Source organism: Ornithodoros turicata, chromosome 1 (assembly GCF_037126465.1).
Source record: "Ornithodoros turicata isolate Travis chromosome 1, ASM3712646v1, whole genome shotgun sequence".
Classification (NCBI taxonomy): domain Eukaryota; kingdom Metazoa; phylum Arthropoda; class Arachnida; order Ixodida; family Argasidae; genus Ornithodoros; species Ornithodoros turicata.
This window is the reverse complement of record NC_088201.1, coordinates 149,076,488-149,098,630: the sequence shown is the minus strand read 5'-3', so window position 1 is coordinate 149,098,630 and position 22,143 is coordinate 149,076,488. Positions and strand designations below refer to the sequence as shown.

The following is a 22,143-nucleotide window of genomic DNA, read 5'->3' as shown; positions in this document are numbered from 1 at the left end:
TTATGCTTCTTAGGTGACTATTAACACCGAAAATATGGAAATTGCTTGGATATTCTACAAATCACAGAGCAACAAGTTTTAAACACCAGATATACGGTGAGTATAATATGGGTAACAGCTTGACTGAAATCTACAATAGGGCCGAGATCTACAAAGGCCGATGGCAGCAAATCTGCCTGCTAGCGACAGTGGCGGTCTCCTGCGGATGACGTCATGTGAATAAACCTTATAATATTTGACGTGGTGATACAGCTCTTGCTTTGTATTGTCTTTTATAATATACACAGTGTTTATTTTTATCCTGTACAGAATTTTTGCACCAAAGTTATGAGAGCAGCACAGATGTTGTTTTAGCGTAATGCAGTGATGGAAGTGCTGCGCCAATCATGGAGTGCTTAGCAGTCGCCTGCTCGACCAGGTAAGGTCGTGTGTCACAAGAGAACGCCTGTCACATTGATGTACTTTCACAGCGACAGCTGTTACATCCTCATTTCCCTGAGATCCTGGCAGCGTCTGCTAGAGACCTGCGCGGATAAGATTTTTAGCATCCGCGCACACGTTATCCGATCTGCACCGTCGCATACGCAACCGTTTACATTCGCAAGTTTCGAAGGACGCGTAAACACCGCCGGAAGAATGTTGGTATAATTTCGGATGCCTCCATGCTCTCACGGCGACAAGCAAAGGTAAACCTTTCAACAAACGAGATATGGAGAGACTTATGGAACGCTTCCTCACCGGTGCTCGTGTGGACGCGAAAATGCCTTCTCTCCCGTCTTGGCCGTGCATGGTCAAAGGTGAACCCGGGCATGCGCTCGCTGTCGGTGCGCAATACAAATAAATTGCTAGTAGAAAAATTACAGCATGCGGTATATCCGCATCCGACCTCGAGCCACCCGATCCGCACACCGCAGAAAGTGATAAATTCTCATCCGAATCCGCAAGTATCCTACGGATATCCGCTTCCATCCGCGGATGGTGCAGGGCTATAGCGTCCACATCAGGTAGTGACGCGCAAACAGATTTTCAGCTGTTGCTGCAATTTGTGTTGTGTAGCTGTAACAGTTCTGTGATTTTTGTACGTGCAGCTTCTTTTCTTTGTGTCTCTCAGATGAGTGTTGATGCAGTTTTTGCTCTTATGTGGCCAGACAAGCATCCCGTGAAAGAGTGTGCATAGCCACTAAACAAACTAGTTAGAACTAGCAGGCTACATAATGCTTTCTGACATGTTTTGTTCTATTTTCTAGCCACAGTGAGTCATTGGAGGCAGTGCTGCAGCACCAACAATCACTCATTGGAAGAAAGGAATGAGGTGGCCATCAACACCTTGCTGCCAGTTCAACACTCCTCAGTCAAAACACAAGTCGCCTGCTTGGCGGCAAAGTCAATCCAGTTTTAGACAGAGTTTTGTACCGTAGACTTCGTGTGTGGTTTACTGTGAATAAATGTTTATGCTGAGATCCGTGTTGCTATCAGTTATATCACATTTCTGCATGAATGCATGCCAGGACGGTAGCAGGACTAGTCATGGTCTAAAGTAGGTCTAAGGGTGGCTAAAGTAAGGTACAGGACCTGTCGCCTGAATGGAGGGATAAAATTGGTCTAGCTGTAGACTTCATGTCTAATACATGGCTAAGTGTCTGACCCTGTTCCAGACATCTAGGTCAAGAGAATGTCTAAATCACGGCTAGGTACATAGACATCGGATGTCTAGGGCTAGATGGCTAGGTGGCGTAACGTTAGACGTGTTATTTGACGTCTAGTGGACGGATACTAGACATTTGGTCTAGTGCCTAGACATTCTATAGACATTCCTTATCTCTTTTTTTAGACGTCATTGAGACGTTTACTAGCCCACCATGTGCTCTCTGGGGGTTTTCGTTCCGGTTCTATCATACACGGTCCGGTACCGGGTCTGTTTCGGAGCAAAAAATAACGGTTCATACCGGTTTTAACCGGTTCCGATTCTGGTGGGCATAATCATTCCCAGAAAAAAAATCAATGTTGCTAAATGTAAACCCGTTTATTCCGCATACATGGTACTTAATATTAATACGCAGCTGTGAAATTAATAGCTCCTGGTTCATACCGGTGACTGTCTGTTCGAATAGGCTTTCTCCTTTCTTGAAGCGCATGACAAAGACGCACTTGTTTGTCGTGGTGTCATACGTAAAGTACTTTCTTGCTGGATTGGTGCGATCGCGTCCCACCCGAATGTCTGTTGCTGTTGCCTAGCCAACAAGCACCACCGCACGAGTACGACGCAAATCGAGGAACACTCACCAACGAGCTCGACGGCTCAGTTTTCTTTTTTTCGTGTCCTGTCCACAAAAGAGGCGCCACTTCGCACGCGCTTGCCCTCGCGGATACGTAAATGCATTCAACTTCGCTGCTCTCAGACAAGGGACGAGTTGCGCGACATTCCTGATAGAGAAGCTGTTACGCAGCCCCCTTGGGTCGTTGTTTAGTTGAGGAGAGTTTGGGAAGTTAAAACGAACACTACGGCACATTGGTAGTGCGTCACAACCTGTCACATATACCTCTAAGTCCATGTGCGCGAACGATAAAACGTTACAAAGGGAGCTTAAGGGTCATATTATACCTACATACATTCCACTGTAACCGAAACCCTCGTAAAGTATCCATGACATGCCTTCAGAACACACTACGGCAGTTTCATTCGCCTATTCGTAGTCCAAACAGGCGAAGTTTTTTCATAGACCGAAAACCGCTAAATACTTCTTCGGTTTCCCTCCTGAGCGAAAAAAACGTATACGGTTTCGATTCCGTTCCGGTTCGCACCAAAATAGCGTTTTTTTTTTTCGGTTATCGTTTTCGGTTCGCTCCGACACCCTGCTCGCACCCACAGTCGGCAGGAACTATGCAGGGGAGACCTGCGGCGCTTCCCCCTACCTCCTTTTCAACATTTTTTTTCTCATAGTGTAGGCTAGTACACTGGGGGGAGTGTGTCACCTGTTCCGTTCAGCTTCATCTGTACATGACAACATGGCATGCCATGGTATTTTCAGGGGTCAATTGTGTTTCATCCGTGTCGTGATTCTTGCTGACTTATGAGAGAGGAATTTTACTGACATCCTCCACCTCATCTGCATGTGGTGTACCGCATCCTGGGGGAAGCACTGCAGCGAGAGTGTTTGGGCAGCCGCAAAACAAGGGAGCAAGACAAGGTGTACACAGTTTATTCTGCAGGTATAGTCACTAGTTGGGTCAGCGTTCACAAGACACTGCATGTGTCACGTGATGGAACAATTTCCTTTAAAATTCCAGCAACCAAACGCTTCCCAAAAAAGTGGTTGTTGACGGACTGCGAATTCGCACAAGAGGCTCGGCTTCATTGGATTGAAGTCTGTAATGTCGGCATTGGAAATATCACCCCGATCACAGTACTGCTGGCATAACCTTGCGAAGAACAATCGCTTCGCATTAATGTCTGGCAGGGGAGACGCCAAGTCTAATGCTACAGACGTTCCACGAGCAACTTCATAGGCTGATCGCAGTGCGCTCTCACTCCAGTTGCTCTGCAGCAGCTTAGTTTGATGCAGCATGCAGCTGACACCTTCCTTCCACTGCTGATTTACCTGCGACTGAGAAATTATGCATTTAGCACTTTTATTTCTCAATTGACTATTCAAGTAAGGATGAAGGCAAGATGTCCCGCATGACGGTAACCCCAGTAATGCATTCTTCGATATTAATATATAGCGAGACGTTCACGGAAACCATATGTGAACGATATTTTTCTCTAAAAGTAGCACATACGGGTTCGCTAACATGAAATTTGGCGCTCATAGAGGGTTTTAGTATATCGTACGGTATCGCCTTTACACACGTAACGGGTAGCGTTGGTGGTTCTGGGCAAGCCGATAACAGAAAGAGAGCTCCGCGCAGAACAATCAACGCTAACCCGTATGTACGCAAAGATGATAACATACGATATACGCTCACCAAGTTCGCGGGGTCAGTGCGCATGACGTCACAGTGACGTTTTTAGGACGCTTCTGATTGCCCGGAGTAACCATGTGCGCGCTTCAAGAAGGTGAACAAAGGCACACAGGATTCGATGCACAGAGTGCCCCCGGGAGGGCTAAAACAGCTCTGGCTTCTGTATTACAGGTCGCACTTTTCGTTGGAGATGATCTTGCTCTATCGACGAAAGACAAACGGAAGTTGAACGCAATATGTTTGCTGAAGTTTGAACTATTCGGCTATCGTATAAGTTCGCTCCTGGGAGCGTCCTGCAAACATTTTTCCCATTGGGTTCAAATTACGATGTTATTAGACGATAGAACTTCGTTGTGCTCTTTGATTCTGCTACAAAGGCAGAGCATTGGTTGTACACCCTGTCTGAACTGTTTCTGTAGCCACCGTAAAACACAGCACAGCACACAAGCACACAAACACTCCCCCAGCCGTAGAATGCCGTTTGGACCCGCCAGCAGCAGCAACAGTTAATCGTGCTCTCCCACCGTCAGCGAAGCTGTGTGCGCTCTGGAAATAAACCTTGGCCAATGGGAGCGCGGCACGCCGCCACGCACATACTTTTTCACCCTCGCCCTCTTCTACTGCGCAGAAGCGCGTACTTGCGGAGCGTATACTAAAGTTCTAAAACTCTCTAATATCTATAGCGATACGCAGGATATGGCACACATGTGTTCTGTGCTGAAATAACATATCAAGATCGACGCAGCTCTTGTCGCTCGAATAACGAAGACGGCGACGTCCAAGGAATACGCTTTCAGTTTCCCGCCCGCCTTCTTTGGCGATGTTATTCATATCCCACTCGCGCGTAGCGTACGAATTCGTATCAAAGGTATTTAAAAAAAAGCCTGAAAAACGGAGCTGTTTGGTCGGACATTTCGATAAAGCGATAAAACCCCAGTGCTCCGTGGTTTGTGCCTTGGCGTTTCTCGTATTCCACTTGCTCTGGGGTATTTGCGCCTTTATAAAAAAAAAAAAAAAAAAGAAGACAACAGAAAGAGAAGAAATCACTCGGCGCTTTTGTGTCACTGTAGGTCCCTAAATGGCGCAGAATGCCACCCGTCTACAACCGCCCGTTGAAATGCCACGTGGTTCTTATCTAGTGAAAATTCTTCGTTTTGTTCTGGTTAGCGGAGGAAACGAATGGCGGATTCGTGTGGTCATGTCGGGGGAACATAGCCTAGCGCTCGGAAATTGGTAGTCGGCGACCATGCTGAATGACGTGACCCTTGCCACCCGAACATGAGTGCGAGGAATCTAGTGGCTTTAGACGCTTGGATCACGCTGGGGGCGTCGCGGTCGCTCGTCTTCGGATTCCGTCGTCTGCTAACCCAACTGACCTTCGACCTGTGGGCCAATGAGGTCCCTAGCCGCCCTCGTGATGCGGATGTGACAACACCGGATATAGTTTTGCAATCCTCTGCTCGGTCCCTTGGAGGCCAGGCGGAAAAAGTGCTAGCTCGCAAATTCCTGCGCTCGAACGGCTCCTCGTGAACAAGGGAGGTCTGGCAAAAAAGTTGCCAGGAAATGACAACCCGAATTCGCCATATAGACAAAAGAAACTATATGAGGGTGCAATAGGAAATTTTTTCCTGTGTGGTTATACTTAGATTACTGCTCTGTAGACAGCGCCTTTACGGTCGGGACATTCGTAGGTTCGTTTAAGGTTCAGGAAATAAGGAGCTATTCAAGACATTGGAATGGGCACGGACTCTTTCGCGAAAAAATATATCCCCTGTACCCTATCTACGGAAGCGCATTAGCTGAACGAGGTTTTATTCCATGGTACCTGAAGAAGACGAGTCGACTTGCTCATTACGAACTTGAACAGTGCTATGGCTGTCCGTACTCCCACAGTGGCATAATTGATGTACGTGTCCTCCTTTTCATCGTAGAACCACGGCGCCCACATTATGCCATTGGTGAACTCGAAGTCGTCTTTGTCAATTCGAACATTTGCACGTAAAGCACGTGCTGAATGTGTCCCAAACTTGAGGTACTTGTTTTCAAGTGCACGTGTGTATTCGCTGATACGAACGTAATTTTCCGGGAACTCCGCAGACATCACAGGCACATCTCTGGTTAGTAGAGGTGGCAAAGTCTCTGGCACCAGGACGTCGAGCGCCTTAATCATATTCCTCATTGCTTCGAAATGATTTTTTGTCATCCACATCGCCTTCGCAACTTCTTGTATAACCTGACTTTGAATACCTTTCACGAATGTTGCGAAAGTACTCTGAAGAGTGGGAACGATCCGTTGCTCGCTGATAAGGTAAATAGTGTTCACAGGAAAGTGCTTCATCGCCAGGCCTACGCAGGTGTCTTCGGCGCTCGAAGTCTGGAAACGATACCGGAGTATGTTCGTGATGGCCAGAAGGGATACATAAGATGCACGTAGCTTTGAATCCACAATAAACAGCTCCTTCGTTATATTCGTTACGGCATTCATATTGTACACATACAGCTCGTCCTGTATTTTACTTGCACCAACGATCTCTCGCTGAATAGCTTTTTTCCAGTCCTCCCATTGGAGATGAGGCGGAAAGGAAGGTAATGACGTATAATTGAAGGGAGTGTCGTCCCAAGATTCTCTTGATTCGTATGAACTTTGCTGGAAATTCTCTTCGAATTCGATCAGGTCATGGATGAAAGCATCAGTCATGTCAATCCCAATTGCTTCCAAGACTGAGATTATGTACGGCTTTAAGACTTCTGGGGAGAACTTTTCCGCAGTTGGTCTTATCATCTTGCTTACGGATTCACCCAAGCTGACAGCGATGTGGTATTTTGATTGATTGAGTGGTCGCAGCTCTTCACGATACGGCCTGATGTAGATATCAAAGACTGTTGGTATTGCTTTGCCGAGGCTGAGGCGAATCACTCTCTCGAACAAGCTGGAGGCATCGTCTAGTAGCCACTCTTTTGTATGCAAGGATTGCACAGCCTTTTGAGCCTCAGCAACAATGCCTTGCTTTGCCCTACGAAGAAGAAATTTTAGCTATAAATTTTTTGTACGGCATCCACACGAGACTAAACCTGAAATGTATTTGTAAATCTAAATGTAAATTATCTAAACAAACAGAGCTCAGAAAAGCTCTCTGCGCACAACCCAAGAACATCTATACGAATACCCAATGTGTTGCAGGAACATCTTACGCGAACGACTGCGTTATGGATGTCAACAGATAACACGTTGAGCGCATACAGAAACACCGGATACACTTTTTTTCTTCTTCTGATTATATACTTTTGAGTTTTTCTTTTTCTCGAAGGCCTACGAAACTACGACCACGTGAGTTCTCTTCTGCCCTAGAACGGCGTCTTAATAATGGTGCCGGGGTATTACACGTAAGGTTTGTCTGCCTAGTGTGGCGACATGTTACACGTGCGGGTAGAACTGCGGATAATTTCGACCACCTGGGGTTTCATTGACGTGCGCAGCAAATCTCTGACACACGGTGGTGCAAACAATGTTTACCTTCCTCACATTGCAGCCGCCCTCGGCCGGGATCGACCCGTGGACTTGAGCTCTGCAAGCCAACACGTTACCAACTGAGCTACAGAGCAGGGCAGAACAGCGTCTTGAATTATACCGCTCTTAAGGGTGCTCTGAACGAACGATTATGGAGGTGACAAAGTAGCAGGAGCGGATGTCTATAGATGTTGATCTGACGGTAAACGCCAGCAACTTCGTTTAGCATACTGGAATCGCGTGCCGCCATTTCTGGTAAGTGGCAAACTGACCGCCACGCCTTATGTTCAGTCATACAACAAATTTCGAAAGCAACAAGGTCATTAAATCGCCCTCTTTCATGTCGATTCGTTTTGTAAATCCTCCTCAGATCCATTGTGCAACAAATTGCACACCCGCTATCGATGCATTTACTGCACCCGGCGAAGGATACCGGTGGTGGTGGCGGCGAAAGAGCTCGCATTAGTCGGCTCACAGAAGTGGGACCCTAGGGAATGTGCGTCCTGATCTGACTTCTGAGATAACCGTAGGGTGGGTTCAACAAACCTCTTTAATAGAAGGCTGAACACGAAGCAGACATGGCTTCAACAGCCCAAGAACTCAAAGAATAACTGGCACACGCCAGAGTAGAATATGGTGCTCTCGCGCGTCTTCTTCTTGGTAGTCGCGCCACCACAATACCTCCCCCTTTAAGCCGGTTGGTACCGATATACCGACCGACGCCTCCTGACCGGATACCTACGTGTGGTGGTACTCAAAGGTGGAGAATTTGCTCCTGAAGGAGCAGCTCCTGCCACTTGAGACGGCTGGGCATCTTGCGTCGTACGGTGGTGGCCGTCCTCACTGCGAGTGTCCAACTTCCGGGAAGGGTAGAGGAAATCTTGGTTCTTCCGGTGGCTCATGTTCTGTCGGGGGTTTGGGAAGTGATTCAGTATCCCAGGTATCGGAAGACTCTCTTGCCTTGAGATGGTCTTTGTGTACCCGTTGTACCTTCCCAGAAAGATCTCGAACCTTGAAAATAACTCTTCCTTCTTTGTCCAGAATGAATCCTTCTTTGTCCAAAACAGTGCCATATTTCCAGTGACCTTTCTGATGAGGGTCCAGCATCCACACCTTCGCGTTGCTTCCAAACGACCTGTCGCGCGCTCGCCTGTCATGACATCTCTTGACGTTCCCTGGCACCTGAAAACATCACCGGAGGGATTGGTCCAGGTGGTCGCACAAGATCCAAAACAGAGCGGTAGCGTCTGCCATTGAGAAGCTCACAGGGTGGACGCCCTGTGGTCACATGGGGAGTGACTCGGTACTTGAAAAGGAATTCCCTTATGATTTCCCTTCCCCCTCCGCTGGAACGGCGCCGAGCAGTCTTAAATGTCCGCACAAAATTATCTACCAATCCGTTTGATTTGGGATGGTAAGGGGCGTTAGCACATGGTGAATTCCCTGATCTTCGAAAAATTTCCGAAACTGTTGACTTGTGAACGGAGGTCCGTTGTCCGTCACGAAAACTTCAGGGAGCCCATTTTGAGTGAAGATGTCTGTGAGCGTGTCTATCGTTTTGTCTGCAGTTGTTGTGGTCATAGTCCTCACGTCTGGCCACTTGCTAAAACTGTCGATGACTATGAGATAATGCTTCCCATGAAGCTCCGCAAAATCTGTGTGAAGACGATACCACGGCTTATCCGGTGGCTCCCATTGGTGAAGTGGCACAGGAACCTTTTGCGCTGCAACGGACGCACATTGATCGCAACCTCTCACTCTGGATTCAATGTCTCTGCCCAGTCCTGGCCACCACAGATATGAGCGAGCCAACATCTTCATTTTAGTTTGTCCCACATGACACTCGTGGAGCGTATCCAGAAGGGCTGCGCGATACTTTTGAGGTATAACGGTGCGTAGGCCCCAAAGACGCACTCACGGTGTGTTGTAAGTTCAGCTCGTCGTTGCCAGTGCGGAACCAACTCCTGTTCTACGCGTTCGGGCCAGCCATTTGCAATGTACTCTTTTACTTCCTTCAAGTATCGATCCTGAAGAGTCGCCTCAGCACTCTGCTTAGCTCTGACTGGAAGAGTGTGCATGCGAAAATCTTGCACCGCATTGATCTCCTCGTCCAGAACGTTGAAAAGACCGTCTTCCATTTGCTCATCGAACTCCAGATCGGGACCTTCCGGCAACCTAGACAGGCCATCTGCATTTGCTATGTTCGTCGTCGATTAATACTATGTCGAACGCATAGCTCATTAGAATGATGGCCCACCGTTGCAGACGACTCGCCGTTGTCGCGGGAATGCCCTTTGAGGGTCCAAAAATTACACTTAACGGCTTGTGGTCGGTGAAGAGTGTAAACTTCCGTCCCCACAAATACTGATGAAATTTTCGGACGCCGAAAATAATAGCGAGTGCTTCCCGTTCTATTTGAGCATATTTTGTCTGGGCTGATGTCAGTGTCTTCGAAGCGTGCGCAATCGGTCGGTCTTCGCCGTTGATGCGATGATAGATGACGGCCCCAATACCTTTCGAAGAAGCATCCACCGCCAGAAATATGTCCTTCCGTGGATCATAATGGGTGAATACTTGAGCGGAGGCCAGCTTCCTCTTCATTGTTTCAAACGCATCTACGCAGGACGCAGACCATTGCCAAGATGTCGACATCTTGAGTAGGCTGTTGAGTGGAGCACAAATATCGGACAAAGTCGGCAGATACTTTCCGTAGTGCTGTACCAGCCCCAAAAAGTGACCGCAGTTCTGAAACTTGTGTTGGCGGTGGCATGTTCAAACTCGCTGAAACTGTTTTGGGTGATGGTCGGAAACCTTCCGCAGTAACCACGTGTCCCAAATACTCAACCTGCCGCTGCAGGAAGGCACATTTCTCCCTCTTGAGAGTGAAGCCGAAATCGCGGAGACGTGACAAAACTTGCTCTAGTTTTCCAGATGCTCTTGGTCGTTTCGGCAAGTCACGTTGATGTCATGGAGATAACAGGCTACAGAAGGAATCCCTGCGATCACCTGTTCCATGGTACGCTGGAAAACGGCTGGGGCAGATGCGATGCCGAAGGGCATTCGATTGAATTGAAAAAGGCCCTTGTGAGTATTGATCACCAAGATTTTCTTAGCTTCTTCATCCAGCTCCATCTGTAGGTATGCTTCGGACAAATCTAATTTCGTGAACTTTTCACCGCTATTTAATGTCGCCAGAAGTTCTTCAGGTCTAGGTAACGGGTACTGTGCGATTTCGATCTGCGGATTTACAGTGACGCTGAAGTCTCCACAGACTCGTACGGCTCCATTTGGCTTGGGCACCACTACAATGGGAGTGGCCCATTCCGACACCTCGATAGGTTCCAGCACCCCATTCTGTACTTGCCGTTGCAGGTCAGCTTCAACCGCTTCCCGAGACGCAAAAGGGATCGGCCGGGGCTTGAAGAATTTCGGCTCAGCGTCTTTCTTGAGATGAAGGTGGACTAAAGCCTTGGTTTACCTTCCTAGTTGAAAGTCTGACGGTGCACCTTGTTGAAAGCACGAAGACGGTACGGAGATTGGTATAGCTTTGGCTCACCCAACCTCTTGAACGTCCTTTCATCCAGAAGTGTTGCACGCGACCCCGTATCGACCTGCAGGATGACGTCCTTGTCTTTGATACTACAAGCAATGAACTTTCCGTCTTGGTCGTCCGCAAGAAACACGTCGGTCACAAGCTTCACCTTCCGAAAATGTTTACCTTTCTTCCGCGTTCCCTGTGAAGCGGATGAACGACACATTTTCGAGATGTGTCCGGTTTTGCCACGGGCATGACAGTCCTCGTTGCGGAATCTGCACGTTACTTGCGAGTGGTTTGAATTTCCACACCGGAAACATCGTTCCTTGCTCTCCGGCTTGACTGTCACCTTGTTCACAGAGGGTTCTGCATGCAATTGCTTCGACTCTGCCTCCACGGCCAGAAAACTTTCAGCGAGCCGGATCGCTGTGTCCATTATCAAGGTCTTTTCCAGAAGAAGTCGCGCGCGGATTTGCTGATCCCGGAGGCCTACGATGAATGCTGTCATCAGGGAACACGCTCGGACGTCAGACTCTTCTTCATATTCACAGCGGGAAATGATTGCCGACAACCGCTCAACGAAATCCTTCACTGACTCACCGTCCTCTTGACGATTTGAGAAAAGCTTGTATCTCTCAAACTCCTTGAACCGTTTCGGAGTGAAATGGTCAGATAACGTTGCAGTAAGATCCTTGAAAGGTACCTCCATGATGTTCCTCGGTTGCAGCAGTTTATAGAGCCGCTTGAAGACTGCCGGACTCAGCGACGAAATTAGAAGTCCACTCCTGTCCGCATCGTCCGTCACTCTTGCCACACGTATAGCCGCTAGAAACCTGATCTCATAGAGGTTCCAATCTTCCTTGTCAGGATCAAACGTTCCAGGGCTGCGAATCCGCCGAACACCATCGTCCGAACCTGCTCCGGTTGAAATAACTCGAGACTCGTCCCCCAGCATCTTCCGTGAAGTCCTTCGCTCGTCGCCAGTTGAGATAACCGTAGGGTGGGTTCAACAAACCTCTTTAATAGAAGGCTGAACAGGAAACATACATGGCTTCAACAGCCCAAGAACTCAAAGAATAACTGGCACACGCCAGAGTAGAATATGGTGCTCTCGCGCATCTTCTTCTTGGTAGTCGCGCCACCACAACTTCCAAGGAAACTGTGCCGACAGATGTATGAAAGCGTTTGATGAAAACCGAGAAAGCACAAGCCGGCATCGGGATTCGAACCCGGTTACTTCCCAGTCTCGACGTAACATGGCCAACACGCTAATCGCTGAGTCCGCCCTGCCTAATGGTGAAGTTAAAGTGAGCCAACAAAACGAAACTTTCTCGGCGCACGTTAAAAATTGCAGTCATAACTAGGAAGACGTTTTCAACGACCGTTTCTCTCGGTTATCGTGAAGCAGATCTATTTAGATCAGTCATGAGCTTTCTCCTGAGTGTGCGAGCTTTGCTTTTGTCACCGTCACAGCGTTGCGCATGCTTCTATTTCCAGTAATGGGGATTTCATTTGCAATGTGAATTGTATGTCACACTGGGTTACAAATGGCGGGTATTTGCCACATTGATTGAGTCACTGAAATCAGCTCCTAAGGTTACGACGTGCCTGACTGAAAATTAATTTGTTTAATTAAATGTTTTCTTCCTCGTTGTATTAAAAGTTATAACAGAGTTTTCGAATCAATGGCCCGAATATTCGTTTACGATATCGCGACTCGTACTAACAACAACAACAGCAAGTACTACCTTATTTTAATAATGGTGTTTGGGGAGTTTCATTGCCAGGGGCAGAGACCAGTTGCTGCACAGTATCACATGCTGACAGATGCCAGATGATGAAATGGATGCGCGAATCCGAAGAGGACAAATTTTAGAAGCGTGTTACATGCATGTAGGACTGTGTGTTGTCTGCTATAGCCCGTGAGTTAACAAAATAAATATCCATCCTCTGAGGTGTAAATTCAAGATGACCCTGAGAATAAGACATCCAGTCAGATCGAGCCCAGGCAAGTAAAATACAGCAGCAAGCGATCTTTCTTGTTTTGCGTTTTAGAAATGTATCGTATACGTTTTTGTTCTGCCAAATGCGAAATCTGTGCTTGTGTGTGACGTCAGTCTTCGTTTTCCGTGGTCGTTTTCAACATGGACTTAGATCTACCATCCTCACTTTCTACAATCCTTCGAGGTATTGGTACAGTATTTCTGAGAAGCCAAGTAGCGTTGTGCTCGAAATCAGACGGGGTTCTCACTAGGAAATCAATGGAGCCGTGCTGAGTCGCTACTAGAGGTGGGCAGTAATAGTACATTTTTAGAGAGGTAGCTGTTAACGGGAAGTTCTGGGGAAATCGCTAGGGTTGATCACAAAACCCTCCGCTTCTCTCTTGTCTGTTGACTGTCGGTTTCGGCGATGCAAAACCAGTTAAAATAATCTAAAGCTAATAAAAGCAGTTTTGACATACTCAGGGATAGGTACGTCGTCCCGGAAAGCGTCCCGACTTTTTGGCGTTTCCTCTCCCGCTTTTGCGCTGATTTTAGTAATATGTTGGTCCCGCTAATACCGGCTCTACGAATCACAACTCACGTCAGAGTACAAGGCAGTATTCCTCGTGCATACATGAGAGTGTCGACATCCACACACAACACTCGCCGCTGAAACCCGCGTTACACAGTCGTTATCGTCGTGCAACTCTTATAGTATTGTAGTACTAACGCATAATATTTCACAGTACATATATTATAATACCAGTAGCATATACTTCTGAAATAGTGTATTAGAGCACATAATACACGCATGCTCAGAAATTAAGGATAATGGCAGTTAGGACTGTTCCACTAGAGGGGGGAGGGTATGTTCATTGAAGTGATATACGGTGTTCCAGAAAGAAAGAAAAAAGGTAATGACGGATTTCCCGTAGTGGAAAGATATACATTCAGCAGCTCCATGAAGAAAACATACCCGTGGGCATCCCGCAAACATGTTTGTTTTATCATAGAAGATGTTTCAATATGCTGTATGTTGGCCCGTCAGTGACACGCATGTAGTAGTGTGTGGGCATACTCAGAACAAGATTATCAAGAAGCTGTTGAGGTATAGCGTCCTACTCGTGCACCAGAGATGTTCGGAGGTCCAGGATCGCTCTAGGGGACGGATGACTCTGTGCAATGCGTCTTCGGAGAACGTCTCATGCATGCTTAATGGGGTTTAAGTCCGGAGAGCGAGCTGGGCATTCTAAGGGGGTGATACCCCCCTTTCTAGGTACTCCTCCACAAAAGCTGCTCGATGAGGATGTCCGTTGTCATCAATACCCGGGAATTCAGGTCCCGTGGCACCCTGAATAGTCGGACATGCTGTTGTAGACTGATGTTGCGGTATCTCTGACCGTTCACAGTTCCTTGTTCAAACATATAGAGAGGAGTGCGTGAACCCAACATTATCCCTCCTCACGCTAGAACTCCACCTCCGCCAAACCGATGGTGCTCGAGGATGTTGGAGGCATCAGAGCGAGTCCCAGGATCTCTTGAGATGAATACATGTCGTGTATCACTCTGCAGACTGTCATATCTACCAGCGGCATGGTCGAGCGGGTTGGCCTAGCGTCCAGCTCGTTGGTGGTAGGGAAATTCGTGCTGAAGACTTGGAGATGGTGGGAGGGTTCGAATCCTACCACCGGCTGCGCTGTCTGAGGTTTCCCTGGGTTTTCCGAAGACTTTCCAGACGAATGGTGGCGCAGTTCTTCCTGAAGTCGGCCTACGACGCCTACTAACCCTCCTGTCACCCATTGCTTCCTGCTGTCCACTCTCCATCTGTCCACATCTGTACTCCGCTCATAGCCACAGTTGCTTCGCGGCGCTAACACGGAATTAAAACTGTCATATCTTTTGTGACAGCTCTGCTGTGAAAGTGCATGGGCGTTGCCAGGTAGAACTTCGCAATACGTACTGTTAATTCATTGCAGTGTGTTTCACATTCTAAGAGTTCCAACAATATCACACATGTAGCATGAAAACGGTTAGGAGCAACTGAGGTTTATTTGAACGAGAACTTTCGTGCAAGAGGCGGCACTTCTTCAGGTTACACAACTAATTGCGACACAAGTATATATAAGCAAAGAAACAGATACAATAATGCAGGTTTCCAGAACTAAGTAAACAAAACAACCAGACAGTAATACAATGTATCACTTGAGCAACCGTCACATAAGAACCCGCAATTTCCGAATTCTTATGTGACGGTTGCTCACGGTGAAACTCTGGGAATGTCATCGCTTATTTTTAGTCAGTACGTCCTGCAGGCCACATATCAACCACTGCACGATGTGTGAACATCAACAGCAACAGGGGAACAACGTGGGGGGTTCAAACCCAGTGATCGTACTTTCACACACACACACACACACACACACATATATATACCGTCCCAGGTGTGTATCGCTCGCTGAGTGACCCCTGGTTTGACAATTCGGAACGATGCGCAGCTACCCAGGGCTGACGAGCAGCAAACACGGCGAAACACGTGTCCTCTGGTGCTGCCGCATCGTTCCATGAGTATATATATATATATATATATATATATATATATATATATATATATATGTATATATATAGGGGAAAAAAGACACCAGAGACTGAAGTTAGGGAGTGGGGGAAAGTTATTTATTAAACTGGCATTTAAACTAAGGGTCTGAGGAAGTCTACGTTTCGGCGGAAGCTCCGCCTTCTTCGGTACAATTCCACTGCGAGGCAGTCGTCAGTGAGTCATGGAAGGCTCCGAAAGGTTCCTGGGTCATCGGCCGGGGAGATTACGTGTCAAAGCCTTGGAGTTTCGACGATCGGATGTGAAATTTGACTCTAGAATAAAAAGTGCGACGTTACTAATGGAATGACGGGGTCGACTAAAATGGCGGGAAACCGGAAGGCTACCTTTTTTCGAAACATCTGATCGGTGGTTATTCAATCGAATCCTAAATGAATTTTTACTTTGACCTACATATTGCGCGGAACATGTTGTACATCAAAGCATCAAAGTAAAAATGCATTTAGGATTCCATTCAATAACCACCGATCAGATGTTTCGAAAAAAGGTAGCCTCCCGGGTTCCCGCCATTTTAGTCGACCCGGTCATTCCATTAGTAACGTCGCACTTTTTATTCTAGAGTCAAATTTCACATCCGATCGCTGCAGAGAGCAACGCGAGTCGTACTTGATCTACAAATTCCAATCTCTAATAAATGAGGATAAAGGAGCGCTATCAACTGTAAGAAGCATATCCGGATAACTTTTTTTCTGTGTGTCCTCGGAGTGGTCGCTGCCTCTTTTCTTCTTTTCTTTACAGCTGGACACAATGACGCTAGGAACACTCCGGACAACAGGTTTTCAACGAGCGCGACCCCAGACCTTTCTGGAACTCCAAGGCTTTGACACGTAATCTCCCCGGCCGATGACCCAGGAACCTTTCGGAACCTTCCAGAACATGACTCACTGACGACTGCCTCGCAGTGGAATTGTACCGGCTGTGGCGACACTTTTGTAACCTTTTAAAAGACCTTGTACATAGATTTTTGTCTTGGTCCCGAAGAAGGCGGAGCTTCCGCCGGAACGTAGACTTCCTCAGACCCTTAGTTTAAATGTAGGTTTAATAAATAACTTTCCCCCACTCCCTACTTCAGTCTCTGGTGTCTTTTTTCCCCTATCTATATACAACATCCTGGTCGTTCAAACCTGCATTTTGTAGCGTGTATATATATATATATATATATTATATATATCTGCTGCTCTGCTCTGCTGCAGTCGATTACTTTGTCGTGAGTACTTTGCGATCGCCTCCGTTACAATCCCAGTGGGAAGGGCAACAGCATAAGCCGCCACGAATGTGCCTTTGGCACCATGATACAAGGGGTTTCGCAGTTTTAAAAGGGCTCTGCTAGCGCCTTTCCCAAGTTTTGCGATCAACGACGGTTAAAATACTGCTACAAGGGCGTAGTATAAGCCGTTGATAATAGCTTGGCTATGCAGAATGCACCAGTGACTCTTTGTGATGTACTCCTTGGATGCCCCTGCCGTCATCGGGGTTGCATCAAGGTTAGTTTTTTGTTTACTTTTAGCAAGTGATGCAATGTTTCAGAAGGAGACTGTGGGTCATTTCTTTTTTGCAGACGTGTAAGTGAAGCATGAATTTCTCTATGCGAGCTGCATTTGGAGAAAAATTACCACGAACGCTGAAATTCAAAAAGCTCGTGAAGGATGTGTATTTTCATCTATGATGTCTTTTCCTCAGACTTTAGCATCAGAGCCCATAGGTGTATGCTGCCGCGTAAATGTTCGGACTGCCGGAGATTTGCCGTGCGAGTGCTTTTGCGACTCATTTTTTCCTTGACATATCGTCGTGGCTCTATCATGCTGAATTCAAACGGCGAGTATCAGCTTTTACTCCGTTGCGCAACCAGTATAAACAGCGTAGAGCAACGAGATTTCTTATTTGTCATTGTTGTTGAGGCTGGCACGGCACAATCATCAATGGGCATAGAAGCCAAGATGCGGGACCCGGCGTGATAAGAAGTCTGCGTGATTTCGAGTGGAGCGAACCATAGGGTGGTATAGGTTGATGGATACACATCTATGGGTATATGCATTGGTAGCAAAGCTGTACTAGGCAGTTTCAGGAATTTCAGGTGCGGGTGATGGAAAAATTGAGAGTGTACGCCTCCCTGGGGGGATGGTAATGAAACCCCTGAAAACGACCGCAATTATAGCAAAGTACCTTAACGTAAAAAATATAGAAAAAACAGCTGAGCCCTATAGTAACTAGGCATTCGCATCTACAATTCATCAATCAAAAATTCACTTGACATACCAACAGAAACAAATGAGCTGCCTTTCTAAATGAGACACTGAAAATTTGAAGAGCGTTTCAAGTTCTTCGTACATAGTTCTTCATGATTATCCCAAAGTCCAGGAGCACTGAAATTGTCGGTTTGCACACTGTATTTGTTGATTTTGCTTACCTTTTCAAAGTCAAAAAGAAAAGAAAAATCATAGAAAGAGAAATAATGAAACATTTTCACACAATGACCCTCGTACATTTCCCCCTTTTTTTTAATATGGGCCTCTCTGCTCCGTATAGTTTTTCGCGGACGATATCCGGAGAGGCTGTTGCTATGGTGCAAGCCCATAAACTTAGTGTAATAATTATGATGATGGCATCTCTGCATTTATCTTTAGTACTACTTTTTAATTATCATGTTACTTAGTGTAATTTACCAAAATGCACGTGCACACCAAGTCGCTGTAACAACTTCTTGAGGTTCATCTGCCACAAGTACTGCTCGAATGTGTATGTACTCTCTAACATCGGCAGGGGCAGCGCTACTGAAAAACTGGTTTTATTCCGAATTCTTCATTATCGGGGGAGGGGGGGGGGACTTTACTCTATTTAGTGGTCAAGGCCCCCGGGCCACAGAATATCGGACTGCAAGCAATGCACATGCGGCCTGCGTGTGTGACGCTCCGAATAACCCTGATCTAAGCATTGCTTCATGTTCGTCGAGAAATTGTACTCGAGGGCGCGTACCAGTTGTTTAGTGTTATCTCGAAATCTACTCAAGAACAACATTTTCGACGTTGGGTCTCTACCCCGTTCCAGTCTTTACTACCATATGCTCAATCCGATGCCAGTCTTCATACCATGGATTCATACAAATGGTTATTGGAAATCCACGACAAATATTAGAGATCAAGATGAAAGGTATACGCTGCGATTGAAGGACGGGGTCACACTATCAAACCGCGTTATTGTTTTTTCGCTTCAAGCTTATCTAAACTCGCTGCTTGCTATGCAATTTAGTTTTCGAGCACCTTACATTTTCCATGCATAACTATATTACTGAATACAACAGACATCTGTCGATGTCTGTACGCCGCTCATAGCCACAGTTACTCCACGGCGCAAACACGCAATAAAAAAAAACTGAATACAACAAGCCCCGTTCGATGCATATGACGGTATCATCATGTAATTACGTGGTATTTATATCGTCTGCGCACCTTTTCCTTGCTGCACCCTTAAAACTCGCATTCAGTCAATCTGTCGTCCAGAAGGCAATCACAGGCGCCAAGCTGTCAATTTCATCCGGCAGTCTCCTATATCTGTAAGGTCTCATGCTCGTTCCCACAGTTATAGATCTCGTCTTACTCTTTAACTTATGCGAAAGTTCCCGCGCGTGTTATCGGTGTTGTTATCAGGTCGCGGCTCGAGAAGGGTACTGCTCGCCTCAGATATGTCTTCCTCTCCCTGCCCAAATCCCCCTCACGTAACTCATGCCCCACCATGCCACCATGCCCCACCCAGATTCCTTGCGTTGTCCTCTGCTATCAGGTCAAGCCGGGTTTCAGAGGAGGTGTCCCTCAATGCTGCTCTTGGTCGCCGCCCTGGAAATGTAAGTCACACACCCGTGACATACTTGATAGCTTAAGCTACACGCAGATCATCTTGTGGAGGTTGAAAAAAGTGTCGCTCGCCGTCCTGGCCTGTGTATGCGGCATTGCGACAGGGCACAACTCAATGTGACATGTCTGATTTTGTTTTTTGTTTACGTACTGCTCATACGCATATGTGTTATCGTCATGTAGTTAGCCACAAAAAGCCGAGCACGAGTCATCGAATCGCACGACAGCGTGGTAGCAGACGACCGGCCAGATCGCCGGCCGGATGCGACTGCAGCGCCCACGAGGAGGAGCTTCAGCGGGGGTTCCGCGAAACAGGACAAGTTCTCCAAGTGATCTATATCTATGAACGTATGTTGGAGACGTTCACAAAGGATGTATAAAACAGTTCTGACGAGGTACTTTGTTATCTCCCTGCCACCTAGTGTGCCGATTTGTGACAAAGACACAGGGGCAAATGGAACAATGCAACTGCGCAATGACATATGAACCCATTATCCCACAACATGTTATCAATGTGTACTATGTCTGAGTCATACAGGGGCAACAACAACAACTTTATTTCAAGATAATGAATGATAATTTCATCGCCAGGGCGACAGTCTACGCTACTGCTGCTGGTGATGTGGCCAGTGCCCACAGGAAAGACCGAAATATATTACTGTCTCAACAAGTAATACAGTCTTCACAACAGAAAGAATGCGGTTGACAGCATCTAAATTTTGATGAGACAAGTCTTTCCTGCGAAGGCTGCACTACTTCAGGTCTCGTCAGACCTGAAGAAGTGAAGCCTTCTGCACGAAAGTATCGTCACAATCAAATTTGGATGCTCTCAGTCATCTGTTTTCTGTTGTAAATCTCTACGGCTGCCCGATAGTTGCACACTGGTCTTCTAGGTACTACGAAGTAATACAGTAATATGGGTAATACATATTTTGGCGTATTATAACACTAATACAAATACTTCTCGAAAATGTATATTAAAATACGCAATACTATTATAATACTATGCATTATAATGCATGCCCACCAGGTCACCCCAGCCCTGGTGTGCACCCCAGCTACCCCAGCAGAGGTAGCTACACACCTGGCACGACGAATATTGCTGATCTGTTGGACACTGTGTTCCGCAGTAGTAGTGGCAGCGGTTGGGAAAAAGAACATGCCACTATTTGGTGTAAAGAATTGGGTACGTGGTGTCGGACATGGCCGCATCTTTTTAACGTGAATACGTCGTGCGAATGCAGAGAGTTCAAATAAAGGCAGTAGCTTTGAATCAACTGTGTATAATTTGAATATCACAATATTGGCTCCTTCAACCGAATTTCGAACAAGCAAGGAACCTCAGGCGCTCCGACACGATTGAAATAACATGTTCGATAAACTTTGATCAATGATGAAAAAGTCACCAGGTTCGCCTTCGTGGGCAAAGCCGTTGGCGAAGGAAAGGGGGCGAAATTATTGGGGTCGTTTTGGGGCGTAGACGATTTCGCAGATTTTCGTATAGTCAACGGCGTGTCTCAGAATACCCCAACTTTTGCTTCGAAACCTATACACTTTGTTAGTCACTAACTTGGCCACGTGGTGGTGGCAATTTCCTTTCTCTTGCGTGCACGCAAGTACGACGTCAATTTTTGGATGGTCGAGCCACAAAATTAGCGTACTTTGGACGTGCGCTTGTAGCTCGAGAGAGCCACCAAGACTACCCGACCACATCATCTTATATTTTTCAGGAAAATCCTGCGCAACATCTGGAATTTAAAAATCCGAGTTTGCTCAGGCTTTTCTGACCGATATTTTCAAATACAGGCGGTAATAATGACATGTCGTCATGATGAACAGCGTAGAGGTACCGACTTACGTATCGACAGCGAAGTCGTAGCAGCTCCTGTAGAACGTCACGAGGTTCCAAAATGGATCCCGTTCTACCACACCGATACTTCGATCGTACAGAAGAGTGTGGGCGTCTTCGGTGACGCTAGCGAAGACGTCGTCTACGTAGGAGGTCTCCTGAGACGTTCCAGCAAGCCAACCCCCACAGGCGTACTTGTAAAAGTTCTTGCATGGATGAAAGCTTGCGTTGAGCATCGATTCATACTGGGCAGTAGCTCGCTTGCATGCGTTGCTTGTGCAGTGCTTGACCTTGGCGACTGCGCTCGGCTTCCCGAGGTTCAAATACACAATGAGGCCGATAATGGCCGTACCAAGAAGAACTGCCAGAGCGAACGGAACTGCTACTTTCTGTCGTCGGTGTGTGCTTATATCCTCTCGTTGGTGTGTGCTTGGTTCCCCTCTTCCCACGGATTGCGTTTCAGGGACTTCTATTTTCTGTACTGTCTCTGCTGGAAAAGCCATGTACGTTTGTTTAAGTTAAGGAATCACAAGCGATTACGAGGACAGAAAAGAGCATCTCGCCACTACATAATGAGTCAATTATTCATCGAGCAATGAACCAGTCACCGCGATGAACAGCGTTAAATGATGCAGCGTAAAATGTAACCCTGCCACCGATTAAGGATTCTGAATTTGTACGAGCAACAAAAGAACGCAATTAATAAGCAAATCGGTCTGCAAAGAAAATCTTCCGTCAGTTGGCTACACCAGACACTAACAAAACGAAAGGAAAAGCGATGTGTATTGGATTCCAATCCTTATTTGGATATACCGATATTTATTTGGATACATAATGCATGTTT

General features: G+C 46.8%; 1 protein-coding gene across 1 annotated transcript; it reads right to left on the bottom strand.

The window, feature by feature from the left end:
* Positions 1-3,183: 3,183 nt before the first annotated feature.
* LOC135370906 (uncharacterized) lies at positions 3,184-21,785 on the bottom strand. The gene is made up of 3 exons (XM_064604818.1): positions 21,309-21,785; positions 5,789-6,977; positions 3,184-3,605 (listed from the first exon to the last, which is right to left on the bottom strand). Exons 1-3 carry the CDS (start codon positions 21,533-21,535, stop codon positions 3,255-3,257), a joined length of 1,767 nt encoding a protein of 588 aa, XP_064460888.1. The 5' UTR covers positions 21,536-21,785; the 3' UTR covers positions 3,184-3,254.
* Between the last annotated feature and the right edge of the window lie 358 nt (positions 21,786-22,143).

Coding starts and splice junctions, on each gene's coding strand:
- LOC135370906 (XM_064604818.1), bottom strand. CDS start 21,535: ATGCTCAACGCAAGCTTTCATCCATGCAAGAACTTTTACAAGTACGCC. Junction 6,978..21,308: donor TACGACTTCGCTGTCGATAC/GTAAGTCGGTAC, acceptor TCTTCTTCGTAG/GGCAAAGCAAGGCATTGTTG. Junction 3,606..5,788: donor AGTCGACTCGTCTTCTTCAG/GTACCATGGAAT, acceptor ATAATTTCTCAG/TCGCAGGTAAATCAGCAGTG.